This window comes from Mycteria americana, chromosome 1 (assembly GCF_035582795.1).
Source record: "Mycteria americana isolate JAX WOST 10 ecotype Jacksonville Zoo and Gardens chromosome 1, USCA_MyAme_1.0, whole genome shotgun sequence".
Taxonomy (NCBI): Eukaryota; Metazoa; Chordata; class Aves; order Ciconiiformes; family Ciconiidae; genus Mycteria; species Mycteria americana.
This window is the reverse complement of record NC_134365.1, coordinates 17,314,122-17,335,754: the sequence shown is the minus strand read 5'-3', so window position 1 is coordinate 17,335,754 and position 21,633 is coordinate 17,314,122. Positions and strand designations below refer to the sequence as shown.

Below are 21,633 nucleotides of genomic sequence, written 5' to 3'. Positions count from 1 at the left end.
TACCTATTTTGCATGACATGCAAGATATTAAAAGGCCTTTCAAATCTTCACATACTGATATTTTACCCTCTCTACACTGCTATTTTATCTTAAAGGACACAGTTTAGAGGATGGGTTCTCTATTTTAATTTAAAAAAATCTTTAATTAAAAAAAATCAAAGTTAGAGAATGTTGGGGTTTAGGATATCTCTGTCTTAAAACTTTTATGCAGAAAATAACTGTGTAAGTGCTATTTGAGAACTCATATTAAGGGAAAGAAAGAAGAGAACAAAAATATTAGAGATACTAAGTACTACTGTAGTACTGAAATCCCATCCCTGTGATGGCTGAAAACATATTGTATGATTACATAGTTTGAGAAAAATTGAGCAAATCCTGGCCTTTTCACCATAAAAAAGTGGACAGAGCTCACTCAGAAGCATACACTAACTGAAGATTTACTCTCCCCAAAACTAGAACAAATGTTTACTGTGATATATTCTCACTAATGATATTATTCCCACCTTTCACATCTATCGCAGAACCTAGAGCACCAAAATTTGATCTGTGAAACTATCATAATCTGAAAGAAACTTTTGGGGTTTGTGTTTTATGTATTACCATGCTGAGCTTAGGAGTCTAATCCTTACACCTTTAGAAAGAAAAGTTTTCAAATTAAAAAACCCTGAACTTCGGATGCTTTTTCTGGACTATCAGCAGATACTAACTTGAATTAATCTGACAGCTAATGAGTATTTCTTGATTTGAAACACTATTGTTGTCGGCAGGATTATGAAGTTCCATGCAGCCTTTTATTCATAAGGCATTCACTGAGCACATTATGTTGAAAGCATTCAAAGTAGAATCAACATGAGAAAACAGTAGTTACGCAATAATTTGAGGCATGCTATTACACTTTTTAATTCTCTTTTGGAATGCTGGAGTTATTTCAATATGCCTCTACTACAATATCTTTTTTAATTATTATGAAAACCTTTTTTTCTTTAATATGATAAATAGTGCAGCGTCCAGAGCCTAGCTTCATGTGCACTATTTTGCTTATGCATTATGCACATGAACCAATATACAAGTTAAAAATTCTATTTGATTAGAATGTACCTATTATGAAATTGCTGCATTTTTATTGCATCTAATTGAAAGAGTAACCAACATGACTGACAACGACTGTATCAAGTACTTCACAAAGAGAGCATTAGCAATGTAGGAGAACCCTTTTTCCTTCAGTTTGAAGGAACATGACATCAAGTACTGGAAAAATATCACAGATCAAATAAAGCAACTAAGATCCAGTAGAAAAGACTAAAAATGGCCATTCCCCCCCAAAATGATAAAAAAATGCCACTTTCCTAGGAAAAAAAAGAAATCGCAAGTCAATTAGCTTTGGACTTTTTAATAAGCAGCTTATAAAGACAGAGCTTTAAGTTTATTACTGTGAAAGCACTCTGCTTAGCTTAGTGAATATAAGCACTCCTAACTCTCCTGCTTCTTCATATTGACTACTGAGATTCAGTCAGTTGATTCAAGAGTTGGTTTGTCTATCCCCTGGCATTAGCTAGTAAATTACAAGTTCAAGGAATGCCTCCAAGGAAGACTAGGCTTTCATAGTAACCGATTAAAATAATTTTAGTGTATGCATTTCACTGAATAATTAGTTTGATAAAGTAATGCAATAGAGTTATGACATGGCAAAATCATGTACTACAGTAAAATAAAATGTACATGAATGGATGGTAATCACATACATGGAAGCTGAAAATAAAAACTGAGGTAGAAAAGTAACTACTTAAATTCCAAATTAAAGATTGTTTCAAAGACATACTCAAAGGAAAATTATCAATTTGAGCAAAGTCTTACTTAATTTCTCTATATGCAGCAATATGTTTCAACAAAGGATTTGGCTTCTGCTGATGGAAACAGTTCATGGTTAGAAGAATGCAATACTAAACCTCTTTTTATTTTAATAAGATAAAATACCTTAACTTATATAAGATAATAAGATATGATCATAACAATCTCAACTTAATAAAACAGATGTTTAGGGGTTACAAGGCATTCAAACCAGATTTTGGACCTTTTGCCTTTGAAATACCCAGACAAGTACATTTTGCATCTTTTGTATTTTTCACACAGTCTATGTAAAGCTGAATTGAACCTTAGCACATCTATCCATCTATCTACTACATTCAGCTTACATATTATGCATATTTTTATTCTAGTCTTCATATACTGCCTTCATTATTTTAAACTAAATATTACACTATACACTGCTAAAAGTATTACGACTAATTGATAAGTCTATACTTCCTCAGAGTCTTACTAAAATAATTCCAGTACTCCAGATTTCAGGTAGCAGAGATAGATAAAATACCAGACATTTAACTGGGTACTTAATAATAACACCAATATCTAAATGCATTTCAAAAATATGAATGGTGACAACAGAACAAGAGGTCATCAACAGGGAATTAAACATTTTTCTTGTTGATATTGTTAGAAGTTAACATGTCCATTTTTTAAGGAGTCTAAAAATATCCACCATTCCTCAACTTAACTAATTTGCTTGTTATTATTGTTATTACCTTGTTTTTATTTATACCTTGTTTATTACCTTGGTTTTATTTATATTGCTTGTTATTACCATGTTTTTCAAAGATGGATCCTTTTGCATGGGGTCACTGAAAACTTCAAATCTGAACAAGATGATGATTACCTTCTGTCTTTGTCATCTAACTACCTATATATTTTAAAGGCTTTCATTTATCAGCATCTTTTGACATTACAATGTCACTCAAGGAAGACAGATCATAATTGTTTTTCATTGAAACATTATTAAAAAATACTTGTGCACACTAGTAAGTGGCCATTCTTCAAATTAGTCTTTTCTTTCTAACTGTTTCTTAATCACACCATAGAAAGCGAAGAATTTTTTTCCAGAAATCACCACTAACATTTCCTACAGATTTAACTATCGGCTTTATTTTTTAAAATTCTTTAATGTTATGAATGGTTTTGAACACATATTATCCTTTCAAAATGCTGATTAAATAACCTAAATAACATCAGGAACTGAACTGCATAGAAAAAACTTAGATATAAAAGAATACATGAGTTAGGGGGAAAAAAAATCATATATGCTAAGAAAGCTTAACCTATAGCTTACCGGTCATAGTCTCCATTACACAGTGCTCTGACAGAAATCTTGAATGCCTGCCACACTGGATTTAATGTATTTTTTACGACTTCTGTTTTGTGGCAGATTGTAAAACTGTAATAAAAAAAAGATATATTTTGTATTTATTTACTTTTTCTTTTGTGTCATCAAACATGGAATCAAAACAGCTGTCATCTGTATTCACTTATACAATGTCCATATAAAATTTAAGATAAGAAAAAAAGAAATGCAGTGAAATCAGAGGACAGACCTGTTTGAGAGAGATTACAGACTACGGTGCTAAACAACTCTAAACCTAAAAAGTTTTTACGTAAAACTTTGACACAAATTACAACCATTTGGTGAGTTATTTCAGGCAAGAGCAGTCTCCATCCCACTTGTTTAAATAGGCCTTGTACAGCCAGGAATCAGTCACAGATCCAGAAAGAAAGCGGTCTGGTAAGGACTTGACTCTTGCTTAGCGATTAAGAAACTGAGCCGAGAGAGTCATGGCTTTCTGATGCTTGTTCCCCATTTTATGTCTATGCTTTTTTAACCAGGGCTGTCTCAGGTAAAACATATAAGCCTCTGTGAGATCCCATGATCACCTTGTCTCAGGTGAAATATAATGAATTGTTTTAATGCATTCTGCTTTCTCTAAATGATGCAAAATTAAAATACTTCTTTTGAATTGTCATCTTGGGGACTGAATTGTTCAAAAGAAAATAGGAGGCAAGGTCACTGGTGAAATAGCTACTGAAATTCTACATACAGATGTAACTAAAGTTATCCTTTGAGGGAATATCTTCCTTATGTTTTTATCCTGGCTATGACTCAGAAGGCATGCCTGAAGCTAAGAGACAGAAAAGAGAGCATCCTTTTTGCCAGCGGGTGCAGAAGTACTGCCCCAACCGCCTGTTGGATTCAGGAGACCAATAAAGAATCAGTGGCTCACCACTCACCTCTTGGAAGGAAGTGGAGAAGCATGGCACTCAAGGCCAAGAGAAACCGCATATACCAGCACTCCCAGGAATGCCCAGAGAAATTCCACTAATGACCTTAATACCACTCACAAAGGAGCCATAACTCCTCCAGGCTTGCAATTTAACATATTCAGCATTTATTCAGGAAGCTGTTCCTATAATCTGCCTCCAAGGGGAAAAGAGCAGGGAACAGACATACATATACCCATGCATAGGTTTATGTTAACAACTGTTCTAGTTAAGCTACTGAAACAATTAATATCATACATGTCTAGCCTTTGGTTTGATGCAATGTTATATGTGAGGACTATCAGTTTCCAAGAAAACTTAACCTGTCAGTAGACCCCCACGTAAGCAGTATGTTGATGAGAAGTTTGCGTGTCAAGTCTTAGTAGCAGAACAGGAGAGATTAACGTACTTTAACAAATTACAGCATGAATGTAGAAAACAGCCACTTGTAAAAAAATTTTCTATTTAAGGTATTTTTGAATTCTATTTCCTAGAACTCTGTCAAAAAGATAAAAGATATTTCCAAATTTGCAGTATGTTTTTACCTAAAACAATTTCTAAGCATTAGCATATTCTGCGGCTACAGTTTTCTTTGAGAATTCTATTTAATTTAAAGGCATACTATATCTTAGCAAAAGTCACACTATTTAACTATTTTTATTACAATTAATTTTCGTAGTACTCTATATTTATCATACATTCAACTCTTAAAACCCTGAGTTGCAATATTTGATCTATTTGTTACAATAGTTTTATTCCTATGCTGTATAACATGATATATTTAAATCCAACAAACATTATAATAGAAACACAGCTTAATTCAACAAATATAAAAAAATGAAAACTATATTACTATCTGCAGATAAAAAAGTTGCCTACTGTTTAGCAGCAGAAATACTTAACAGGCATCTACCTGCCATCTTCATTGCTTCGATGAAATACAAGGAAAGGATCAGATTTCCCAAAGAAGTCCTTCTTGTCTAGTTTGTTCGCACAAAATTGCATTAAAACTGAATCCTGAAATGGGTAATACAGAAAAATTACATACAACATGCAGTTTACTGCACTAAAATTAAAAAAAAAATCATTGACTAATAACCATACAAATAGAAAACAAACTAAATGAGGGTATCTGCCTTCTAGACACCCTCTACATATTTGCATTCCTGCAATGTCCTTATAGTGCAGTTTGAACCGCTGGAACCAATAATTCCTCTGTAGGGGGGTGCAGAGGAAAGGTAAATTTCTATGCTAAATGCCTCGGGATTTTTCCAGTATTTTCTGAAATCCAAAGTTGCATTCCAAGGGACGCAGATGGACAGGCAAGGAACGCATATTAGAATTCATTTTAAAAACTCCAGTGAGACACAACTAAGCCTCATTCCTTCAGTGACTTAAACCTGCAGTTGTCTGCTCCTGCTGTCTGTAAAGCAAATGGCTTAGCAGCTTGCTATTAAGAGTCTAGAAGCTTCCAGGAAATGAGCCTGGAAGATACCAAATACACCCATTCTGATGACAAATACAGAGAAAAGTTTCTTTGCTGTGGTCAGGCAAACTGATGGTCACACATGGTCATGTCTTTGGGCAGAGTCAAGAATGTGAGAAGGATATAAACGCAAAGATAAACCTGCAGACTCACCAGCTAACTGGGGCAGGGCCTGCTAGAAGACTGTGTTCCACAAACATGTCTGCAGGTGTAACAGCAGCGAGAGGAAGACTAGGGAAAATGTGGGCTCACCACTGAGTGGGGCAGGGGACCAGGTGACAAAGGACATGAAAAAGTCCATGTTTCTCATAGCCTTCTATGCCTTGGTCTTTACTGGAAAGATTAGCCTTCAAGAATCTTGGACACCTGAGACCCAGACCTGAGAAAGTCTAGAACAAGGATGACTTGCTCATGGTAGAGGAGGACTAGGTAAGGGAACATTTAAACAGCCTAGACATACAGAAGTCCATGGGGTCTGATAGGATGCATCTGTGAGTGCTGATGGAGTTGGCCAGTGCCACTGTGAGGCCACTTTTGATTACCTTTGGAAAGTCATGATGTTCAGGAGAAGTTCCTGAGGACTGGGAGAAAGCAAATGTCACTCCTGTCTTTGAGAAAGGGCAAGGAAGACGATCCAGGCCAGTCTTTCCTCAATCCCTGAGAAGATGCTAGAGCAAATAACCCTGGCAAACACTTCCAAACACATGAAAGACAAGAAGGTGGCTGAGAGTCATCAGCATGGATTTACAAAGGGGAAATTCATGCCTGATCAACCTGAAGCCTTCCCTCATAAAATGAGTGGCTCAGTGGATGAGGGAAGACTAGTGGATGTTGTTTATCTTGACCTTAGTATGGCCTCAGATACTGTCTCGCATAATATCCTTGTTCACAAACTGATGAATTACAGACTAGATAACTGGACAGTGAGGTGGACTGAAAACTGGCTGAACTGTTGGGCTTCAAAGGGTCGTGATCAGTGGCACGAAGTCCAGCTGGAGACCAGTCACTAGTGGTGTACCCCAGGTATCAAAAATGGGGCCAATAAATATTTAACATCTTGATTAATGACCTGGATGATGGGACAGAGTAGACCCTCAGCAAGTTTGCAAATGATACAAAACTAGAAGTAGAGGCTTATACACCAGTGTCTTGGTTTTGGCTGGGATAGAGTTCATTTTCTTCCTAGTAGCTGGTAGTGCTGTGTTTTGGATTTTAGTATGGGAATAATATTGATAACACACTGATGGTTTAGTTGTTGCTAAGTAGTGTTTACACTGGTCAAGGACTTTTCAGCTTCCCATGCTCTGCTGGGTGCACAAGAAGCTGGGAGGGGGCACAGCCAAGATAGTTGATCCAAACTGGCCAAAGGGCTATTCCATACCATATGATGTTATGCTGAGTATAGAAACTGGGAGGAGTTGGCCAGGGAGCAGCGATCGCTGCTTGGGAACAGGCTGGGCATCAGTCAGCAGGTGGTGAGCAGTTGTATCACTTGTTTTTTCCTGGGTTTTGTTCCTCTCTTGCTCTCTTGTTGTTTTCCTTCTCATTACAATTTATTATTATTATTTTTTGTTCCAATTATTAAATTGTCCTTATCTTAACCCATGAGTTTTCTTACTTTTGCTCTTTCGATTCTCTCCCCCATCCCACCAGGAGGGAGGGTGAGCAAGTGGCTGTGTGGTGCTTAGTTGCCAACTGGGGCTAAACCACAACAACTAGATGGTTGTGCTGCCATTCAGAGGCACCTGTACAGGCTGGAAAAACAAACCAACATGCACCTCATGGAGTTCAACAGAGGGAAATGCTAAGTACTGAACTTGGAGGGGAATACCCAGTACAGGCTGCAGGCCAAACAGCTGGAAAGCAGCTTTGCAGAAAAGGACTGGGGGGTCTTGGTTGCTACCAAGTTGACCAATGTGCCCTTGGCAGCAATGAAGGCCAATAGCCTTCGGGGCTGCATTAGGAAGAGTGCTGACAGAAAAGTTGAAGGAAGTGACTCAGCACTGGTGAGGCTGCTCCTGGGTACTGTGTTCAGTTCTGGGCTCCCCAGTACAAGAAAGACATGGACATACTGGAGCAATTCCAGTAAAAGGGTCACTAAAATGATTAAGGGATTGGACCGTCTCTCATATGAGGAGAGGCTGAGAGAGCTGGAATTATTTAGCCTGGAGAAGAGAAGGCTCAGGGGGATTTTATCAAATTGTATAAATACCTGATGGGAGGGAGTAAACAGACTGCTTAGTGGTATCCAGTGGAAGAAAAAGTGGTAACAGGTACAAGTTGAAATACAGGAAATTCCATTTAAATACAAGAAAAAACCTTTTTACTGTGAGCATGGCGAAACACTGGAACAGAGAAACTGTGGAGTCTTCTTGGACACACTCAAAACCTGACTGCACAGAGTTTGTTGCAACTAGGATACAAATGCAGGTCTTGGAGGATAAACCCAGAATATCAGGAAAAAATTGCCTTTAGTCTCTTTTAAGGTTACTAATAAATGCTTGGGGTGATGGCACATGTCTCTTAAGAATGGTAGAAGCTTAACTTCTTAAGAAAAGTAGAAGCACAATTTCTGCAGGAAAGCAATTAAATGATGTACCCATTTTGTCATCTGATAAAAGTGTGAACATTTTGATCATGTACTATGTACAAAACGTTGAGCCGATGTAAAACAGAGGGGAAAGACAGGCATTTTCCATTACCATACTTATTCATTCAAACTAGTAACATGGGAATTTCCTACTGCTAAATGGGAGTTAAATGAGACTGAGTTGGGGCACCCTATTAACATAACTGTGCAGGACCAGCAGGGTGCCTGGAAAAGGCAAATAAGATTTGAGCCCATGTGCTATTCAAACATACCGCTTCTGCAGACAAATAATACAAACTTGACTAAGCTGGAAATAAGGCACAAAATTAAGGATTTACGTTTACTTTGAATATCTAATGAAATTAAGAAAATAAGGCCTAAACAGATTAGCTACCAGAAATATTAGTAAAAAGAGAAACATGACTATTGCATAAATAGAAAAAAAATTAACCACTTATGATGTGGTATAAAAGTTAGAAGTTATACAAAAGGTGAAGCATTACCCCCTCAACACGACCAAATTACAAAAACTAAGCCCCAGAAACAAATCTCTTCAAGCCTCAAGGCATTTTTGTAGGTTTATGTATCTAATCTTGCACTCTCCAGATCCCCTGTACATTCTCATGAAATGTCTGATACTATTGCTTTCTTCATTTAAGATTTGCTATCTGGTCATTGCCAACTCTTCAAAGATACGCCCTACAGCCCCATCCAATATATACCATGCTTTGACAAACTGCCCCCCTCCTCAGATTCCAACCGGTCTTTATCACCCCATATCTATAATCCTTCCTTATTCTTCCTTCCAGCCTCTGTTTCCTTACGATTTACGGATTGCTGCTAGCTCATTCAGTGCTGGGAAGCAACTGAGCTGGCCTGGCTGCCAGGTGCTTTCTGACCAGCAAGCATCCTCCTCTGTGCAGTCCACTTCTCCATGAACCCTAGGAGGGGGAGGCGTGGTGACACTCTTGGGGAAGGTCATGACCACACCATGTCTCTCCCCTTAACCAGCCAAATTCCTCACTGCCCTCCCCCCTGATATTCTTCTGTTTTCTATTAAACAAGTAAGCATCTGCCATTAATAGGACAAGGAAGTCTTCACTCTTTAAAGAAAACTGTTTAACTCTTCTTTTATGATGATTCTTTGAAATACCTTACTACTTTTTTCCAATAAACATTAACTTCACATTTTTTAAATAATATGACTAACTATTAGCATAAAACCTTTCAATTATAAGGTTAAAAATAGAAAATTTTACTTTGATTTTCATGTAACGTCAATATTCCCTAATGGAAACATAATTCCATGGCTGAAACAAATGGATCTTTGTTAGAAATTGGACATTAAAAGATTAAAATGTGATTAATTACTTGGGGAAATAAAGACTAGATTTAAAACTCATCTAAGAATCAAAAACCTGATGCTTTGTATTGTTTTCTGCTTCCTTCTGCTTCTGCTATCTAAAACTAAAGAGTAATTGATAGGAAAAAAGTACCCCAACTTCTTACATATATCACAAAATGCAAATTTATACATTATACCTTTGAAAATTTGTTGCAGTGTAAATCACAAAATCATTTTCATTTTGTTTTTCAAAAAGCAATGAACACATACTTACTCGGCAACAGCCCAGTTCCTCTGCTGTTACTATGACTGTTCCACATTTCTTCCCAGGAATTCCCCTGCAAGAAAATACAACTACATCACCTCAGTTCCTTAATAACATTTATGAAAGTTACAACTGGCACAGATAAGCACAAGGTAAGCTTTCAAGTCACAAAACTGATGGCATGCTATAGTTTCCCTTTTCTGTCATTTGTCCTGTGTAAAAAAGTTGGTTTATCCTAAGTGAATTGGTAAATGAGTTGCATATTTATTCTAATTAGCAAGAAACAAATCAATTTCAATTTTAAAGGAAATAGCATAAAAAGTTTAAATGGGATGAAATGACAGAATCAGAAATTCTATTTTCCACCCTCCTATTAACATTTTATTTAGAGATGACTCTACAAGTTGCCGATTTGTGAAAAGCATCCTTTTGCAAATTTTCCTTAAACAAAATAGCTAAAATATATTTAAAACCATAGTTCTTTATTTCTTTATGTCTTTCTTGAAAATAATTAATTATTTGAATAAAATTACTTTCTAAGAAGACATTAAGGTACAATTGTATTTTCACGTTGACTGTATTTTTTAGGTTTTTCTAACAGAACTAGAGGGCACTCCTGTTCTTCTGTTAGGACAAAATATTAATGTAAACATCTACTCTTGTCCTTATTTCGCTTATTAGTTTCCTTAATCCTTTTGAACTTTTTACAGTGCTCTACAACTTTAAATAAGTTTAGCAAGACTGTGGTCTAATACGGAATTGGTGGGAAAATAGTTCTTAAAAGCAGATAAAAGTTTAGAAATTATGAATAGAAGAGCAAATACTGATGCAAATTTATGCAAGCTCACTGAAACTCTTGTTTAGAAGTTGATGTTTAAGTCTATAAGGAATATATCAGGGAATGCTGCTCCTATACTGCTGCAGTCATTTGCCAATAATCAGAGATACACGACTGCTCTCCTGGACCTCCTCAGTGCTACATGGTAAGTCTGAATTTCACAAGGAAAACAGTGAATATGGAAACTATTCAAAGTTTTTCTTGTGAAATTTTAAATGACAATTTAAATACATACAAAACTTATGGCACTCTTCCATTTAATTGACTTATAAACTACAATACTTTAAGACCAAACAGGAGAATTTTCTTCAAATAAGAGAAAAAAAAGAATCTCATAATTCCAAATGTTACACAGTATGATTCATAGTTTTCTCAGCATCTTCAAATCATCTAGTTTTAAAGCTGTCACCCTTCAACAGCTTACGACTGAAAATTACCCATTTTAGCCTCTGTAGCAATGGGATATTGAAATTGAAATCTCAGATTGTCAAAGGATGAAAAAGCTGCGGTTTTTGTTTTGAACAGTACTTCTTGAAGCACCAAAACCTTCTGAAATTTGGTCGTAAGAGCAGTAGCAGAGATGACTTCGTTATCAGGGTGATATTGACCTTACATGGTAAAATGTTTCAAGAACAAATGACCATGACCCTGGCTTTGACAGGCAAGGAAGAAATAGAAATCTCAGAAGTGTAACTAAAAAACCAGAAGTTCCCAGCACCACAATTCTGTAAGTTATGCCAACTCAAGCAGAAGGTGCCGGTATCAGAATTGCCATTGCCTGAACCAAAATTCTTTCTACTGAAGTATTCAAGCCCAGTTAACTGTGCCATTAGGGACATATTTGAGATGTAGTCTGGGCAGTGACAGTACTTTAAAGAAAAAGCATCAAACATTTCCTTTGGTATGAAAAGTCAAATAGACTTATCCCACTTCCAAAAGATTATTGTGCCAGATGCTAGATTGTGAAAAGTATAACTCTGGTCACCTCCTGAAGAGCTGGAGGCCTGAAGTAAACTGTTGATAAGCAAGCCCCATTTCTGACAAACTAGTCACCAAACAGTTGCCATTTGATAGAGAACCTTGTGCCACCCTGCCTGCAGTTATAACACATGGCAGTCAACACCTGCCTGTCTCACACTGAGATTTGCAAATGAAGACATTTATGTGAAGACATGTGTCGTGGTTTAGCCTCAGCCAGCAACTAAGCACCACCCAGCCGCTCGCTCACCCTCCCCCCCACAGTGGGATGGGGGAGAGAAACCAAAGAACAAAAGTAAGAAAACTCATGGGCTGAGATAAGAACAGTTTAATAATTCGGAAAAGAAATTAATAATAATAACAACAATAAAATTGTAATGAAAAGGAAAACAACAAAAGAGAGAGAGGAACAAAACTCGGGGCGGGGGGGGAGAGGGAAGTGATGCAACCGCTCACCACCCACCAACCGACACCCAGCCCGTCCCCGAGCAGCGATTGCTGCCCCCCGGCCAACTCCCCCCAGTTTCTATACTGAGCATGACGCCATATGGTATGGAATAGCCCTTTGGCCAGTTTGGCTGTGCCCCCTCCCAGCTTCTTGTGCACCCAGCAGAGCACGGGAAGCTGGAAAGTCCTTGACTAGTGGAAGCACTACTTAGCAACAACTAAACCATCAGTGTGTTATCAACATTATTCTCATCCTAAATCCAAAACACAGCACTATACCAGCTACTTGAAAGAAAATTAGCTCTATCCCAGATGAAACCAGGACAATATGCTTCATTTCATCTTATGAACATGAAGGTCAAGGGAGACCCAACCCCAAGAGATACATACATGTGTCTGGAATTATCACTCTGAAAGATGGGGGAAACTGGAGAGCCAATCGCCTGAAGATGTTTGGGTGGGTATGTCAGAAAAAAAAGGAATTCTTGATTGTTGAGTAGACATCAAAAGTACACACGGTATAGTCATATCTGAAAGTACCTGTGGTAATGTTTAGCTTGACATATCACCAAGGTTCTCGAGGACACGTGCCTTATAAAAGAAGGATAGTATTACCATGATGGCTGGTGAAGAGGTGAAATGCTTAATCGAGATTAGCACAGAATTTCTGTACAGAACAAAAATTCTCATTATTCAGGAACTACAAACCCTACCAAATGACCTCTACAGTTTGTGACACTATTAAATACAAACTTTGTATGCTTGTCTTGAGACTACAAGTATTAAAAAACTACTGGACCATTTGCAGGCACTAAAGGGTTTGTTCTCTTAAGAATTCCCTTACTAACGTTTCATTAGGAAAAAAAATCCTTAAATGTAAAGTCAGCACCCTGACAAAAACTTCAGTGGTCACAGATCAGCCAAATGGAAAGACCTTTAACTTGCAATAATGCCTTGTGAGAAAACAACAAAATAATTTCAAGCTGGTCTTATCACTGTATGAAAATACATTACTTGAAGATTCAGCATTACAGACCAGTCCTTCCAATTGCCAGGGAAATACTGACTAATACTACCTTGAAGACAAGCATGTAAGAGTTCCACCTGTTTAAATCTGGAATGCAGTGCCACTGCCCATCTTCTTTAGCTTTAAGGAATAGATGGTGTTGAGCTGCCCTGGAGTTGGTTCTATAGCACTGAAGTGACAATACAGAATTTATGTTCAAGCTACCAATTTCTCAGGGTAAGTTTCTCTGAAAAGGGTTACAGATCAGGGTTTGTGGGGTAATAATGAGGCAATCTGTACTGCATAACCACTGTCAACTCCAACACTCAGTGCTAGTTATCTGACACTCAGATATAGAAAATGTGCCAGCCGAAGTGTGAATAGGGTGCAAACTGAATAAAGGAAGGTAAAATGTGAGGAAGATCTACGTTTCAGTGGGTCCTACTGATTTGAGAGCTCAAGGTGTTCTACAGTGACCACCTCTTTTTAGTTAGTATTTGAGGGAGTAAATAATTTGACTGTTAGAGGAACCAAACAGAAAACCATCATCAAATGAAAGGTCCTCAACAATACCCGCATGTCTCTAGACAAGATGCAGTCTTGAGGAGTAATTATTGTCTCCTTAGAACAAATGATTCCACGATTGAGACACCACATCTGCAGCACCTAAAGAAGTTTGAAAGGACACTCTGAAGACCACTTGGGCTTTAACAAGGACTGAAAGGAGGACCTTTCCAGAGTTTGTGAAAAAGTTGGGGAAAGATGACAATTTATGTCCGAATTCAAACCTGAGAGGTTAAACAGAGCCTCCAATTTTGCAAGCTGAAACTGCAATGAGGCACAGGATGGAACATTTTTCAGATCATTCAAAAATGTAGTCTTATCCCTGAATTTACAGAACTGAGCCCTCTGGCAGTCACAATCACAGATAAGAAGATAGGACAAATATATAGGAAGTCCCAATTCCAGGGTTCAGATGTTTTTCTATCAATTATGTTCACAACAAGATGACAGGAGAAAGAACTGCCCAAAATAGGCCAGCTGGCTCCAGTACAGCCTCATTAGCAGGCAATGGCACTCAGATGTGAATAACTAGCATAGAATACTCATTAAGCTTTGCAATGGCTCTGCCTCCTCATTAAAGGGAATCCCTACAGGAATGCACTTAGTGGATCCTGAAAGAAGCATTGCTCAGAGTTATAAATGTGGCTAGCAGTTCTGTCTCTAGGAAGACAGAACGTGAAAATATCTAATTCTGCATAAACTCTGGGAAGGTGACGCGCTCCTGAGAGAAAAATAAAGCTGTGTCATTTCTGGAAGTAGATACATCTGCACCTCATCCTTTCATGCTAATACAACTGGGGCATGCAAGGCCAGTCTGAGTAAATCTTACACATGGAGCTTGTCTTGAGAAGGCATTTAATGAACCTAGTAACCCAATAGGTAAAGAGAGTAAATATTACTGTTAAAATGTCAGATTCTCCATTCCACCTGCTTTGTATGACTAGACTTCTTTTCCAAGAGAAATTATCCAGATCAAATGTTCATCTCTGTACCTGACCAGTCTGTAAAATAAAGTGCAACACTAAAATATGTTCTTGAACAAAAACGCTCATAGTCACGGGGATAACAGACTAGTGCACTACCATACTGGGAGCAAGAGTCTTCTGCGACAGACTGCATTGAAGTCAAATTCCTTAATGGTGTCAGAAACAGAGAGGGAGGTTCAGGAGACATCCTCATACCTGCCAAGACCAAATACTATTAGGTTCATGCTTCAGAGGTGTAATCCGATGGTGCTTGTAAGACCAATGAAACTGCAAGTCATGCCTGTCATGAAGGTGTAGAAGAAAAATGTGCGTGCATATCTTCACTTTTGCACTCACCGTGAAGGTTAGTAGCAAGGTATGTTTCAGCCTGCCTGACAGACCACTGCAATGGTGACCCTCTAGACTTGTGATGTTTTACCTTAATTTTGATGAAGGACAGGAGTATCCTTTCATGGTAGACTTTCTAAGGGAACTGTCCCTGGTGATATACAATCTGACTTGGGAGTTGGCCAGCTCATGGCAGCTGCTGAGTCCTGAATCTCATGAGACTTTTGTAAATGTCCAAAGTAGATAGATCTGAAGTTTAAGCTTCAAGTCTTTCTAATATTAATTTTGAAAGAATGTCAGAGCTTACTTGAATGCCAATCAGAGAATGGAATTCAAGCTTCTCAAGCTGCTTAAGTACAAAAAGCGCTGCTTCAGTAGGGTTACTGATTGGGACTAAAAGAGCACTGGGCATTCTCTTCTTTGTACATCCATTGGTAGAAAACAGAAAAGACAAAATGTTAATGAACTTCAGAAATACTATGAAGAGAAAAAGCTCTCTGATCTCAAGTGACACATCGTAAAGAACATTCAAGTTATGTGAACGTAGACTTGACTTTGTAAAGAGAACTGTAAATTTAAAGCAGTAAATATCCTTAGGAACGGAAAACATGCAATATATTGTCAACTGAATTATTGTCATTTGAATATTAAGAGACATTAAATACATGCCTATAAGCAAACAATCCTGAAATGCAATGCAATGGTTTAATGAATAAAATAAGACAACAAATGTCTCCTAGACACCAAGGTATCCAGACTTCAGAGAGTCCAGAGTGAACAATCAACCAGACACAGTTGTCTAGCCACAGCACTGTCAAAAGCACCAATGACAAAATAAAACCTGAACACTGGGAAGAGCTGATAAAGTCATTAATACTTTCTCATTAATATTAACAAACATCTATCCACACCACATATACAAAAAGGAAGGTATATTTCAAAATCTTTCAGGGGGACAACTGATCTGGGTCCATTTAGTAACTGCCATACAACACAGTATCAAAAGCCAGACCTGAACCATGCTTGTTTACCCAAGAGAAAGTGTATTACACAGGCCCACAGAACTGTGAAATAATTATAAGACCTTTTTTCCATAGAATCTTCACTGAGATCTCTTCCTTTCTCACTGCAGATTTCAAACTTTAAACTTCATCTTTTAGTCACGTCAGACTTCATTTAACCTGTACCAAGTGATAACACACTGCTGAATGGATGATTTTTAATTTAGTTGTTTAAAATAAATTTCAGGAATTTTCTCAGAAAAAAAATGTGTAGGGTACTGAATAATTTACGACTTTGAAGACAGAAAGAACTATAAAGACCTTCAAGAAGTCAGCAAGATTTGTCTTACCAAATATCGGTGTCTTCAAAGTCAGCACTTTTCTCTGACCAATTCACCACAGGCTTCCAGTAGAGTCAACTGACAACTAGTCAAAACAGTCTGTGCTGGCTTTGGCGGGGACGGAGTTAATTTTCTTCACAATAGCTAGTATAGGGATACGTTTTGGATTTGTGCTGAAAACAGTGTTGATAATACAGGGATGTTTTTGTTGTTGCTGAGCAGTGCTGGGGTTAAACCGCAACAGTCCTTTTTGGCACCCAACACAGGGCTCAAAGGGTTCGAGATAACGACAGGTTTGACTGGAATGTGCTAGATCAGATTTATAGCTGTTATTGCTGTTTAGCTATTAATTGACAGGCTCCCATGCTTGCCATGGGGCTTTTTTGCCTTACTGTATATTAGAGCCTAGTGCTCGTTAGTGGCTGCTTCTTGCTTTTGCTTCTTGCTGTACAGCTGTACAGCTGATCACCTTACTCTGCTGTGCCTGGGAACATTTTGATAACAGCAATGGCCATGCGCTTGGGCTGGCAGATAGCCAGGGCATCACTGCTGTTTCTGTGCTGCTGTACTGGACAGGCTGGAACTCCAGTGTAAACTTGAGAAGGGACTGTGACCTGGGGATGAGTCCACGCAGGAGCAGGACACCCTGAAGTGTCTGTGGCCGTGAATAAGCCCACACCAGAGCAGGAACATCTCAAAGCATCTGTGGCCGTGGTTATGCCTGTGCCGCAGCAGGTAGACCTCTGAAGGGATTGTGGCCCAAAGATAAGTCCACACTGGAGAAGGTACACCTCGAGGCATCTGCAGCTGTGGATAAATCCATGCTGCAGCAGGTACACCCTGAAGCATCAGTGGCTGTGCATGAGGTTGTGCTGGAGAACCTCAAAGCATGTAGCCATGGATAAGCCCACGACATAACAGGGACCCCTTGTTGCTAGCCAGGCAAGGAGCAAGGGAAGGATTTCATTGCAATGTTAAACCCTGTAACCTGGCCCAATGGGACCAGGGGTAGAGACTGTAATGGATATACCTTTAAATTGTTGTAACCCTGGATTTGAGTTGCATGTTATGGCAATTACTATAGCAGGAACCACCCAAACCAGTGCAGGACAAGCCAGTGCAGTGCAAAGTGCAGCAGTGACCCAACCTGAGATGGCTTTCATGCCCAATAACTCCACGCAACGCACCACCTCTCCTGTCCTGAGTGACCACCATTAACAGATGGAGCCCAAAGTCATGGACTAAATGAACTCAATGGACATTTTGTGGATATTTGTGCACATTTTATGGGCATTTTACAGGGGTGGTCCATAGACTACAGGAATGACATCCGTGTATTATATCAAAGGATGAGAAGCAGCGGGTGGTTAATTAGGATGTATTGGATAGTGTGGGACCTGAGCATGACATAAATGGTATGGAATAAGGGGTGGAGAATGTGCTGGTTTTGGCTGGGGTAGAGTTAATTTTCTTTATAGTAGCTAGTTTGGGGCTATGTTTTCGATTTGTGCTGGAAACAGTGTTGATAATACAGGGATGTTTTCGTTATTGCTGAGCAGTGCTTACACAGAGTCAAGGCCTTTTCTGCTCCTCACCCCACCCCACCAGCGAGTAGGCTGGGGGTGCACAAGGAGTTGGGAGGGGACACAGCTGGGACAGCTGACCCCAAATGACCAAAGGGATACTCCATACCATATAGTGTCATGCTCAGCATAGAAAGCTGGGGGAAGAAGAAGGAAAGGGGGGACATTCAGAGCGATGGTGTTTGTCTTCCCAAGTAACCATTACGCGTGACGTGATGGAGCCCTGCCTTCCTGGAGATGGCTGAACACCTGCCTGCCCATGGGAAGGAGTGAATGCATTCCTTGGTTTGCTTTGCTTGTGTGCACAGGTTTTGCTTTACCTATTAAACTGTCTTTATCTCAACCCACTTTTGCTATTCTGATTCTCTCCGCCATTCCACCGGGGGGGGGGGGGGAAGTGAGGGCCTGGGTGGTGCTTAGCTGCCAACTGAGGTTAAACCACGACACAGTCAATGGAGTTGCAACAGTGCAGTTCACTGTGGGAGTTAGCATAAATTAGGCCTAGATAGTGAAAAGTTAGTGAACTTTTGTTTTAGTAGAAGTAAACAAAATAGGCCCAACCTCTCGTCCTGATTGACAGGATAGTGTTTGTGTGCTCAAGTAGACAGTCAAAGTATGCAACCAACCTGCCCACCATCAAGAACTAAAAACATGTCCAGAATACGTAGAGAGTGTGTGTCCCCATCCCATGGTGCTGAGGCTCTCCTGGGTCAGCCCTGGCAGGAGCTGGGCAGGGGCTGTTGCTCTAATTGGTGTACCGGAGTTCCCCCACCAGCCTTGTACCTCTGTGCTCCTATGGTTGTGGAAATGGGACTTCAATGGGCTGACGGGTCTCCTGGAATGGGTCTGGAAGTAGCCAGGGCAAGGTATTATTTGGGCTCCCCCACCTGCCCATTGTGCCTCTCTTCTCCTTTGTCTGCAGACAAGCTTTTTAATCACGTGACCTAACACACCTCTTCTATTATACCACTTATTATACTTGTCCTCAAGGCTATTTCCTGGACAGGTTTTGTTTGGGAATTGTATTATCGGGAACAATAGAAATACAAGTAGGAATGTTTGGATTTGAAACAGTGCGGGCTTTCTTCCTTGATGCTTGAACAAAAGGCAATAAAGGTTTATGATGGTTTATTTGCGAACTAGAAAGAAAAACATTTTTAAGATTAGTATACTCGAACTATTTCTAATGCAAGATGTAATGAAGTTGACAAAAATTTTGGATGAGTCAATTCCTTTGCTAATTGTCCAAACTGAAACTTAAATTATCATAGTCTATAAAGAAAGACTTCTGTTGTACCTAACAATTTATCCCCTCTTAGAAGCCATGTCTGTCAATTCCATATATCAAGATACCTCACAGCAAAAAAACCCCCACAACTCTCACCTCATGAAGCAGCATGTATTCATCCAACATTCAAGAATGACATACTTACACAATTGATTTTTCCAGTCTGCTCCCCTGTGATCCAACTATTTCTCCCAGTGTACAAAACATTTGTCCCAAAAAATCCTGAAAAGCAGTAACATAAAAACTCAGAATTCATATTTCACATTGAAACAAATTTGGTTTCCCATTTATCTGGGCTGTTCACTATTGTAGAACACATTCTGCTGAACATCCCATCTTAATAATAATTATGCAATAATGAATCATAAAACAGACTCACTATTACATATTTTACATAACACTGGGTTACATTTACAGAAGTAATTCTAATGCACTCCACTTAATGTTTTTATACTGCCTTTCTCATCAACAAAAATGAGACTGAGATGGAAAATTTAAAAGCATTAGAAACATGACTGTTTCTTTACCTTCTTTAACTGGCGCATTTTAATAAATATCTCTTTTATGAAGAGATTCTACACTGATTCTATTAATTTCTTGGAAGTTAATTATGTTGGCATAAATTCAAGCCTGTGCAGGATCTGTATGAGCATCCTGGACTGACAATTATACACAAGCATTGCTTTAATGGCAGACTTTATTTTCATGTTTTATAATTTAACTATACCACTAATAATCAGCTAATTTTCATATTATATCTCCCTGTAACATAAGCAGTATAAAAATATGAATGGATTTTCAAACTGTTGTATGTACGTTGAAAAAAATTGTATGCTGCAGTCCAACTCCTTATCTTGCAAGTGAAAAGAGCTTGCTAGCTCTGTTCTTCCCGGCATCACTGGCAGTAGCGGTAACAGTAGCTTGTGAGATTTGTTCACAAACAGTAATGAGAACTGAGACACTATAATTCCTATACAGCAAACCATAACTTTATGATACTGTATATAGTAGCAAATAGCTGTACAAGTAGTTCTGACTCTTCTCTCAGCCCAGGTCACTCATTCCCATCTCTGAGCTGTGTTAGTTATAGGTCCATATAGCAAATTGGATCTCAGAACTAATCCCACTGAAGAGGAAAATAACCCTGCAAAAAATAAATTTTTGAACTATGTCCTTTAACTGATCTGACACTGCAATACTGTTTCCATAAAAATCAATATTATCTTTACCAAAGATATATGCAAATATGTAGCCTAGATTTCATTGTTCAATTACTGGAACAGGAATTGAAGGTTTGAGTGTCTTGCTGAGCCCATGGAAGAAAAGGACAAAACAATGAGAAAACAATATTTGTCTCTATGCATCTGGTATTACAGTCAAAAGAAAATAAATATATTTAGGAAAGCGTAAGCATTTCAGCACAAGAAAGTATAATAACAAGGAAAAACTTACATGTTTTGATAGGTTAGGACTCTTTGAGTCAACATCATAGCTTAAAAAAAAAAAAAAAAGGAAAGTTATATCAAAGTTGCCAGATGACAGATCTGAGGACAATGTAAAGAAACAAAAATCGAACAGTTCTTTCTCCTATTTCAATGTGTGAAATTTACACAAACAGATACGTGAATGGAAGTCTCACCAGTGTGGAAGGCAAATTGAATCGTCAGAGATTACAGAATTATGGTTCACTAGCTATTTGAAATGAAATAGTTTTCAACCAAGTGCAGGCTACTAAGAGAAATTATTCTGATATTCCTGTTTGAAAAATGAAAGCTGCCAAAACCCAGAAAAAAAAATTAAAAATTACTCTTAAAAAACAAACTTGTGAATTATTTTCTTAGGTAATTTTTCAGTCATTTAACTAATTAAATAGAAATAACTGACAATAAACCAAACTGCTTTTAGCAAGAGTTTGACTTGTTCTTTTCAGCTTATCATAATCTTGTTCTTCCTCCAGCTAGAAAATGCCATTGTTTCCCTTCCACTATCAAGTCAGATTTCAAAAAAATTAGTCTGTGAATTCAAGATAGATTAAAAAAAATTAGTAATTCCCCCAAGAATTTCTTATATTAATCTCTATACTTTCATACTCTTCCATCTTTATCAGATAATCCACAGTAATATTTTTATCAAATCCTACATTCAGATTTAATACCAGTAACTAAATTGAAAAAGTATCCTCTATGCCCATCTCAGCCTCCCCTGCATGTTTCCATTCCCACCGCGTGGTATGCTATCCCTTTGGTTGTGCTGCCACAACCGGTTGTTGGGATGCTTTATGGACCAGATCACAAGTCAGGAGGATGGGAATACTATAAGGTAGCTGGATGTGGTGCAGCACAGTCGAAGTTTTAGAAACTTATTTGTAAACAAAGGAATGACTATAAAAATCACTAACCAAAAAAAAAAAAAAAGTAATTGCATACTGTCTGGTGAAATTGACCA

At 38.3% G+C, this 21,633-nt stretch overlaps 1 protein-coding gene across 3 annotated transcripts in view; it reads right to left on the bottom strand.

Annotated features, from left to right (window-relative positions):
• Positions 1-21,633, bottom strand: part of CPNE8 (copine 8) — a 112,533-nt gene that overhangs the window by 54,414 nt on the left and 36,486 nt on the right. For all 3 annotated transcript variants that reach the window (XM_075492144.1, XM_075492159.1, XM_075492151.1), the window contains exons 5-9: positions 20,641-20,680; positions 19,334-19,410; positions 9,839-9,902; positions 5,057-5,160; positions 3,161-3,265 (exon numbers count right to left, since the gene is read on the bottom strand). In XM_075492144.1, coding sequence (XP_075348259.1) covers positions 3,161-3,265; positions 5,057-5,160; positions 9,839-9,902; positions 19,334-19,410; positions 20,641-20,680 — 390 coding nt within the window. The remainder of the gene's footprint in view (positions 1-3,160; positions 3,266-5,056; positions 5,161-9,838; positions 9,903-19,333; positions 19,411-20,640; positions 20,681-21,633) is intronic.